Here is a 10,214-nt window from a genome sequence, read left to right as displayed (position 1 = left end):
GTCAATTCCTCTAACATGGTAGATTCAGTTTCCATTACGTCTGGGAGGGATTGATGGCATCTATTGTATCATCCCCGAGTTTAGCGCCTTCAGTTTTTGTCGACTGTTTCTAATGTCATATATGGTATTATCCCACTCACGACTAGACATGACAACTTTCCCAAATTGGATGATTTTAAATTAAAAAACCATGGTCAGATATCAATATCTGAATGCCCTCAATTCATCGATCAGTCACCAGTGATTGGATGATGGTGTATCTGGACAATTGTAATTAGAATGATGTATTTATGATGTAATTACTGCTTGTCCACTTGATCATTTCCAATTATTTGGCGTTAGAACAAAGTGTGTGTGTGAGAGAGAGAGAGAGTTTTGTATGCAACATACTTGAAGTGAGCAGCTGTTGTTGCTTAGTATTATCTCCCAAGGAATAACCAAACACATGGTATATAATTATGTACATGGATTTAATCACAGCTTACATCAAGGAGGAGCGTGAAATGCCTGCAGTGATATATGAACATACACCATTGTTACACATAACTGATAGCACGCACTAAGGTCAAGGGCACTGAGTATTGTTGTGATTGGTTGGGACACTGAAGCCAACAATAGATGACCTACACTTGCAGCTGACACTAAAGCCAACATTAGATAACCTACACTTGCAGCTGACACAGGACATGCTATGAATGATTACAGTGTATCGGCCCTGTGTATCTGCACTGAACATTCTCCGACAAAGGATCAGGACAACCTTGCTGACAGCTCTATTAACACATACACTGAAGACACAGCTTTACCCTTGAGGCCAGACACGGGGTCATTACAGCCTTAAAGCTCCAGGTTCACTGTAGAGCCTTGTATACACAGGTTTACTTGAAAGACACAATAAAGCCTAGCAGGTAAACATATGGTGGAAGGCCTTGAGACAAGAACATAGACATCAGCTTTGACAACGTGCTATGTTGTTCTACAGGATATGCATCTGTTACTATAATAACAGTGTGTCATTTGCGCATAGTGCTGAAAATAGATTCACCCTCTGTACAATTGTATAGTTCTACTGATCCCAACTCTCATTTTAATACAAAGAACATTGTAAGTACTTTATCATCTACATCCATCTCCTAGCCACATAATACAAACACCTGAATTGGCTCGGAGTCCTGTCAAAGGAAATATTGCATAAACTAAACTTCACCTGACCCTGACAACACTTCAGCACCAGAAGGACCCGCTTGGATCAGGATTTCCTTGTTTTGTTAAAGGGTCCAGTGATCTTAATTATGACTCAGTGCTCAGTTACGAAAAACAAACCTCTGGAAGAATACCAAAGGGTTAGAGGACCGTACAATGAATGCCATTCTTGTACTGATGAAGCCATTAAGATATATCACCGGCAAAAAGTCTCGCAGCTGAGATTCATTTACCATGGTTACACTTCTGAATAGCACTCTTGATGTGATAGATTCTCTAAAAGTCTCATCGAAACTGGCTTCCATGTATATACATTTCATTTATCAAGAAATTTCAGAAACTGCCATAAAACACCAGACTATTTTAAACTGTTCATTTCACCCTATACAACAGGAAGCTAGCCCCTCAGTAACACTAGGTATTGTATGTACAATCTCAATCATACTTACACATATCACACAACTGTTTATTTTGTTGAATTAACAACTCGACCAGTGATCTAGGTAGAATACTGCATACATTCTCATCCACAAACATCAAGTGACACCCATCCAAACCACCCCTCCAATCAAAGTATGCCAGCCACCCACCTTGTCTTGCCATTCAGAAACTGAGTATTTCATCAGTCAATAATATTTAGAATAACTCTGACAATGTTGTCAATGATCAGCCATGGATTCAGACAAAACAGCTTCATTATTATTATTACATAACATGGACCAATCAAAGCAACAGTCGATTTAGTCGTCATAGCGAGCATGCTGGCTCAGAGACAATATAACAAAGTGAAGCTTGTGCCTGTGTAGGTACCCGTCTTCCAAACAGACCATGTGGAACAAAATGACAGCACAGGTGGGTGCTGGCGTGGAATGACTAGGATCATGATGTAGCTGTTGATGATGTTGATGTGGAAGCTGCAGATGCTGCTGCATACACACTGGCCTGACTCAAGGTCAGAGTATGATTACAATTTAAATGGGCAACTGTGTTGAGATGAAGTCTATCGGAAACAAGAATCATGGAACCCCGAATGCCACCACCAGATCCTCTTTGTGCTGGATTTTCACGTCTTTCATTGCTTTGGCAGCCTTGGCTGCCACACTTGTTACCTGAAACACAAGGATGCCAGAATAAACCTAGTAACACATTATCATCATACACCATCTGTATGCCATCATACACCTATCATCTTTATGTCACCATACACCAACCATCTGTGTAATAATACACCTCCCATCTGTATGCCATCATACACCAATCATCTTTATGTCACCATACACCAACCATCTGTGGCATCATACACCTACCAACTGTATACCATCAAACACCTACAACCTGTATGTCACCATACACCTAACATTAGCTATATCACTACCATCTTTCTGTCATAATACACCTACCATCTGTATGTCATCATACACCATCAGTATGTCATCATACACCTACCATCTGTATGCCATCAAACACACCTCCAACCTGTAGGTCACCATACACCTACCATTAGTTACATCACTACCATCTTTAAGTCATCATATACCTACCATCTGTATGTCATCATACACCATCAGTATGTCATCATACACCTACCATCTGTATGCCATCAAACACACCTCCAACCTGTAGGTCACCATACACTTACCATTAGTTACATCACTACCATCTATATGTCATCATATACCTACCATCTGTATGTCATCATACACCATCAGTATGTCATCATACACCATCAGTATGCCATCAAACACACCTCCAACCCGTCACCATACACCTACCATTAGCTACATCACTACCATCTTTATGTCATCATATACCTACCATCTGTATGTCATCATACACCATCAGTATGTCATCATACACCATCAGTATGCCATCAAACACACCTCCAACCTGTAGGTCACCATACACCTACCATTAGTTACATCACTACCATCTATATGTCATCATATACCTACCATCTGTATGTCATCATACACCATCAGTATGTCATCATACACCATCAGTATGCCATCAAACACACCTCCAACCCGTCACCATACACCTACCATTAGCTACATCACTACCATCTTTATGTCATCATATACCTACCATCTGTATGTCATCACACACCATCAGTATGTCATCATACACCATCAGTATGCCATCAAACACACCTCCAACCTGTAGGTCACCATACACCTACCATTAGTTACATCACTACCATCTATATGTCATCATATACCTACCATCTGTATGTCATCATACACCATCAGTATGTCATCATACACCATCAGTATGCCATCAAACACACCTCCAACCCGTCACCATACACCTACCATTAGCTACATCACTACCATCTTTATGTCATCATATACCTACCATCTGTATGTCATCATACACCATCAGTATGTCATCATACACCATCAGTATGCCATCAAACACACCTCCAACCTGTAGGTCACCATACACCTACCATTAGTTACATCACTACCATCTATATGTCATCATATACCTACCATCTGTATGTCATCATACACCATCAGTATGTCATCATACACCATCAGTATGCCATCAAACACACCTCCAACCCGTCACCATACACCTACCATTAGCTACATCACTACCATCTTTATGTCATCATATACCTACCATCTGTATGTCATCACACACCATCAGTATGTCATCATACACCATCAGTATGCCATCAAACACACCTCCAACCTGTAGGTCACCATACACCTACCATTAGTTACATCACTACCATCTATATGTCATCATATACCTACCATCTGTATGTCATCATACACCATCAGTATGTCATCATACACCATCAGTATGCCATCAAACACACCTCCAACCCGTCACCATACACCTACCATTAGCTACATCACTACCATCTTTATGTCATCATATACCTACCATCTGTATGTCATCATACACCATCAGTATGTCATCATACACCATCAGTATGCCATCAAACACACCTCCAACCCGTCACCATACACCTACCATTAGCTATATCACTTCCATCTTTTATGTCATCATACACCTAAGCCATGTAGGTCCGGGGTAGAATAGGCCTTTTAGCAACCCATGCTTGCCATAAAAGGCGACTAGGCTAGTCGTAAGAGGCAACTAGCAGGATCTGGTCGTCAGACAGTCTGACTTAATTGACATATGTCATTGGTTCCCAATTGCGCAGATCGATACTCTTGTTGTTGATCACTGGATGGTCTGGTCCAGACTCAATTATTCCACCAAATAGCTGGAATACTGCTGAGTGCGACGTAAAGCTCAACTCAACTCACTCACTCATCATACACCTACCATCTGTATGTCTGCTAGTGAAACTGGAGGGGCAGCCAACACCATCTGTGGGGCTGATATCCCGTTGGGCAGTGATGGACGATATGACTTGGCTCTTCCATGGCCACTCATCACCATATTCAGTCGATTGCTGCAGAGAAGATACAAAGCATATCATAGTGAACACCAGAAACCCTTTGATTGTTAGCCCCAAACTCTTCTCTGGTTGGCATAGTTTCATATCTACCTGTCTATGACAGTGTCATGTCTACATGTTGGTAACAGTTTCATATCTACCAGTCTACAACAGTTTCATATCTACCTGTATTGCCTTGCTCTGTCATGGTATTCATGCTGCTCCATTGTCTGGGAGTCGGAAGTCACGTCTATCACATCTCTGTAACATACAGTGCCACGGTCACATACCTGTTACTAGCCAGAGCATGCCTAGTAGTTCATGCACACAGGGACTCACCAGGGTCTATCTAAACGTTCATGCACACAGGGACTCACCAGGGTCTATCTAAACGTTCATGCACACAGGGACTCACCGGGGTTTATCTAGTTGTTCATGCACACAGGGACTCACCATGGTCTACCTAGTTGTTCATGCACACAGGGACTCACCATGGTCTATCTAGTTGTTCATGCACACAGGGACTCACCATGGTCTATCTAGTTGTTCATGCACACAGGGACTTACCAAGGTCTATCTAGTTGTTAATGCACACAAGATCTAACCGTGGTCTCTCTAGTTGTTCATGCACACAGGGACTCACCATGGTCTATCTAGTTGTTCATGCACACAGGGACTCACCATGGTCTATCTAGTTGTTCATGCACACAGGGACTCACCAGGGTCTATCTAGTTGTTCATGCACACAGGGACTTACCAAGGTCTATCTAGTTGTTAATGCACACAAGATCTAACCGTGGTCTCTCTAGTTGTTCATGCACACAGGGACTCACCATGGTCTATCTAGTTGTTCATGCACACAGGGACTCACCTTGGTCTCTCTAGTTGTTCATGCACACAGGGACTCACCATGGTCTATCTAGTTGTTCATGCACACAGGGACTCACCTTGGTCTATCTAGTTGTTCATGCACACAGGGACTCACCATGGTCTATCTAGTTGTTCATGCACACAGGGACTCACCATGGTCTATCTAGTTGTTCATGCACACAGGGACTCACCATGGTCTCTCTAGTTGTTCATGCACACAGGGACTCACCATGGTCTTTCTAGTTGTTCATGCACACAGGGACTCACCATGGTCTATCTAGTTGTTCATGCACACAGGGACTCACCATGGTCTATCTAGTTGTTCATGCACACAGGGACTCACCATGGTCTATCTAGTTGTTCATGCACACAGGGACTCACCGGGGTCTATCTAGTTGTTCATGCACACAGGGACTCACCTTGCAGTCTTGTTAAGTATCCGGCTCAGTGCTGATTGTTCATCTCCCTTCTGTGATGCCTGTGTGTACTGGGACCCACTTCTCTCTCTGTAACCATGACAACCAGGCATTAATTCTTTGTACTGGGACATTTATCACAGTTTACACACACAGTTCCTAGACTGTGTTATGGCTGCTGATAAAGTGACATGGTACTGGTAGGGTGTTCAATGTCCAGAATGAAGTAGCAAGCAGCTTACTGAACAATGAACACTAACATCTCAGTATCTACTGGTCTCATCCAACTGTTCTGTCAAGCCATTGATAACTGTCAACTGTACAGAGACGTAACCTAAACTCGTGAATAACCTTGATTCGTGGATCACTGTATTTACCGTAATGTCACGTTGTCATGAGGCCATACTTTTAATATAAACACAAAAATGTACCAAACCTTTGCTATACACTTAAACACACTAAATCAATTCTAACTGTCCAGCACTGAGACACTGCACCCCATGAAAACTGCCCCCTGGCTTTAACTAAAACACACAAACTAAAACTGAAGTAACAGTTTTAAAGTTTAAAGCTCTAAATAATACAACACAAAATATCAATATTCAGATTCACTTTGAACACATTTTTCAGAAAGTTCACAAATATCACTTAACTTCACTTAAAAGGACAGATTGTGGGAGATGGCTCTTAAAATTTCCAAAATGTCCACACAGCTTTATTTTGAAACAATATGTGCAAGTCTTTTGGCAGTCACTGTAGGTTTATATTACCTAGGTATGGACTGGTTGTAACCAGGTGACATGTATTACCCAGGTATCGACTGGTTGCAGGCAGGTAACATGCATCACCCAGGTATGGACTGGTTGTAACCAGGCGACATGTATCACCCATGTATTGACTGGCTGTAACCAGGCAACGCGCATCACCCAGATATGGACTGGTTGTGACCAGGTGACTTGTATTACCCTGGTATGGACTGGTTGTAACCAGGTGACTTGTATTCCCTAAGTATGGACTGGTTGTACCCAGGTATAGACTGGTTGTAACGAGACTGGTTGTACCCAGGTGACATGTATAACCCTGATGTAGACTGGTTGTATCTAGGCGACATCTATCACCCAGGTATATCACCACTGGTTGTAACCAGGTGATCTGTATCATACAGGTATAGACTGATTGTAACCAGGTGATCTGTATCATCCAGGTATAGACTGGTTGTGACAGGTGACTTGTTTAACCCAGCTATCAGGTGGTTGTAACAAAGTGACCTGTATCATGTAGGTATAGACTGGTTGTAACAGGTGACTTGTTTAACCCAGCTATCAGGTGGTTGTAACTAAGTGACCTGTATCACGCAGGTATAGACTGGTTGTAACTGGTGACTTGTTTAACCCAGCTATCAGGTGGTTGTAACTAAGTGACCTGTATCATGCAGGTATAGACTGGTTGTAACTGGTGACTTGTTTAACCCAGCTATCAGGTGGTTGTAACTAAGTGACCTGTATCATGCAGGTATAGACTGGTTGTAACAGGTGACTTGTTTAACCCAGCTATCAGGTGGTTGTAACTAAGTGACCTGTATCATGCAGGTATAGACTGGTTGTAACTGGTGACTTGTTTAACCCAGCTATCAGGTGGTTGTAACTAAGTGACCTGTATCATGCAGGTATAGACTGGTTGTGACAGGTGACTTGTTTAACCCAGCTATCAGGTGGTTGTAACCAGGCATCTTGAAATTCCATGTGAACCATGTGAGCTGACTTACCCAGGTATTGGCTGGTTATGGTCTGGTGGGGACGGGTTGAGGAGGCGAGTTCTCTCTGTTGGACTGATGAGCTGGATAAAGGAACATGGTACCATAAATTACAGTAATTTCTTTTCACTTTCAGCCAAAAAGGTTATGAAGTAAAAGCCATGCTTTGCTTCAAAGATGAAATAACACATACAATATGTCCACCTGCTTATCATTTAAAATGAGTTTTATCAAAATGCCAGTTAATGTTATCGCTGTTATTTCATTACAATTCACAAACCCTCCTTGTTGGCATCCCAGAGTGAACTGATGATAATACTCAATCTGTAGGAATCATTAAATTTGAATGCAGGAATCAATGAACACAAGAAAACTAATAATTCACATACATTAACAACTTAACATATTGATTATTGTATATAGATTATTACATGTATGACCTGTGACATCAGCTGCGATTTGCACACAAACAGTTGTACTGGTTATCAACAGTGGTCAAAAGTGATTTACTAACAGACAGAAAAAATTCATCGATCGTCTGATCCCAGAATATGCACAGTCCCAGGAAAAATTTACTGTTGACACTGTAGGGTCAATATGTTTAGAAACTTCACTATCAGTATCAATGTTGTGTACTGACTTCTGTATTGCAATATACTGCCAGCCTTTCACCTGCATTTGGAAATGCAATACATGCATTTACGTTTTCATGAGTCAATCAGAATTATATCCCATACCATGCAGTAAAGATTACATTGACTGCCACTGCATACCTTCAGTGAATATGGATTCAGGTGAACTTGAAAAGGTGATAACACAATGAAAATGTGAAATTTACAATAAAAAGGAAAACTTGACATGATGACTTACCACTAAAACTGTATTACCTGGTCATCTGGGAAACACTTTATTAGATTACTGTGTGTATTTTCTTATAAGCAGGAACTAGCAGTTGGCCTTTCACTTTTAGTATGTTCAGATACAATGAAAGAAACATGTTAAAACTAATCCTTATTAAATGAGAAATATATATTCTGGTGATATATGATTTGGTAACAATGAAGTTGAACTGGAAGATGGGATACGGTGGAAGTCTTCCCAAATTGCTTATTTGTGTCTGCTTTTCCTGCATGTGAAAATTGTTTTAATATTCCACTAATGTAGCTACAAGATAACCCGTAAAGGCCAATTTGAGCAGACATTGAAACTATGAGTATACTTGTGGTGGCAGTCATTCAGTCAACATGTTAAATCAAAGAATGGCATTTATGATGCATGTGTAAATTCCCAACAACTAAAATTGCTCTCAAGGCATCAGCATGATCAACAGTTGATAATGGTGAGTTGTCAGTTATTGTGTTGATCAGTTCACATACAGTTTTGACCAAATATATACATACAATATGGAACCAACAATGGAAAGAAAGCAATAATTTGGAATACAAACATTGTCCAATGTACATGTGCAATGCACAGCTTATAAGGCCAGATAAAGTAATATAATGATAAATTTTTGCATGTCAGTAAGTGCTCATTGTGATGTGTTATGTGCTCCATGTCTACGCCTCTGTGTTCTTTTTAAAAGTAGTTAAACCTCAAGAAATTATGATGCATTTATTATCTATGAAATATAAAAACATTCTGGAGATTGAAAAAACATAGTCTGTAATGCCAGCTAAACTGATGAACAAGATGACAACTAAAGACAAAATATACTTGCATTCATCTCAAATGAACATTTAATGCAAAAGTATGGTCTGGGCATATTATTTCCTTTCCTAGTTTAGATTACTTCATGCTGTTGTAAAAATGAATTTAGAAACTGATTTAAAAACACCAATGAAAGCTTTGTAAGTTTTCAAAATCATATGACAGATGTAAACAGCGTTTTGATGCTGATGAGGGGCTTGTCTCTTCATCTTTCAAATTATGACAAATATGAACCGGCGGAAGTATAAGACAGTCGCGTCGCCTTTCCTGACGGTATGTCAGGGTCACATGATAAATACCGAACGGGTTCATCTGCCACATAAGGTACTGGTAGGCCTAACCCCCAATTCGAGAAAAATAAGTTAATCAACCAACCAATCTTAGCTGACACTGTCATGCAGAACAATCATGTTAGCTTCATGTGGGAGGCGTATGTAATGTAAACAGGGAAGTCGGGTCAAATAATGCCTGAGATAACACTATAACAAGTGTGTCATTTCCGTAGTGCGTAAACATATCCACCAGTAAGATAATTTCCAGTGTTCATAAGTTCTTAAGGCAATCGGCATAATTACCCCGTCATCTTTATCGTCGTCACTACTGTAGCAACATCCCATTTTGTAAGCTCATATGCAAACTGTTCATCGGTCTTCTCTTCCTCATATGACATATGCTTCGCGCTGAATGGTGTGGACCATGCCATTGGCTGAAATATGTCGAAATAAATCAAGACATTTTTACCAATTAATTTCACAATTCACTTCTAACTGATGGACACTATATACTTATAAACGACCGACAATATCAATTTACAAGACCTTGAATGATCTAGAAGGTCCGAGAA

At 40.6% G+C, this 10,214-nt stretch overlaps 1 protein-coding gene across 1 annotated transcript; it reads right to left on the bottom strand.

The window, feature by feature from the left end:
• Positions 1-451: 451 nt before the first annotated feature.
• On the bottom strand, positions 452-10,076 carry LOC137274063 (ragulator complex protein LAMTOR1-like). Its single transcript, XM_067807043.1, has 6 exons — positions 9,946-10,076; positions 7,673-7,743; positions 5,911-5,997; positions 4,808-4,882; positions 4,507-4,636; positions 452-2,312 (listed from the first exon to the last, which is right to left on the bottom strand). The coding sequence occupies exons 1-6, from the start codon at positions 9,985-9,987 to the stop codon at positions 2,220-2,222; spliced, it is 498 nt and encodes a 165-aa protein (XP_067663144.1). The 5' UTR covers positions 9,988-10,076; the 3' UTR covers positions 452-2,219.
• Positions 10,077-10,214: the final 138 nt, after the last annotated feature.

Source organism: Haliotis asinina, chromosome 2 (assembly GCF_037392515.1).
Source record: "Haliotis asinina isolate JCU_RB_2024 chromosome 2, JCU_Hal_asi_v2, whole genome shotgun sequence".
NCBI lineage: Eukaryota > Metazoa > Mollusca > Gastropoda > Lepetellida > Haliotidae > Haliotis > Haliotis asinina.
The sequence above is the reverse complement of the archived record's forward strand: the minus strand, read 5'-3'. Positions and strand labels throughout refer to the sequence as shown.

Excerpts from the sequence above, each read along its gene's own strand:
- LOC137274063 (XM_067807043.1), bottom strand. The coding sequence starts at position 9,987 with ATGGGATGTTGCTACAGTAGTGACGACGATAAAGATGACGGG. Across the intron at positions 4,883-5,910 it reads ATACTTAACAAGACTGCAAG|AGATGTGATAGACGTGACTT; the intron begins GTGAGTCCCTGT and ends TGTATGTTACAG. Across the intron at positions 4,637-4,807 it reads GACAGAGCAAGGCAATACAG|CAATCGACTGAATATGGTGA; the intron begins GTAGATATGAAA and ends TCTTCTCTGCAG.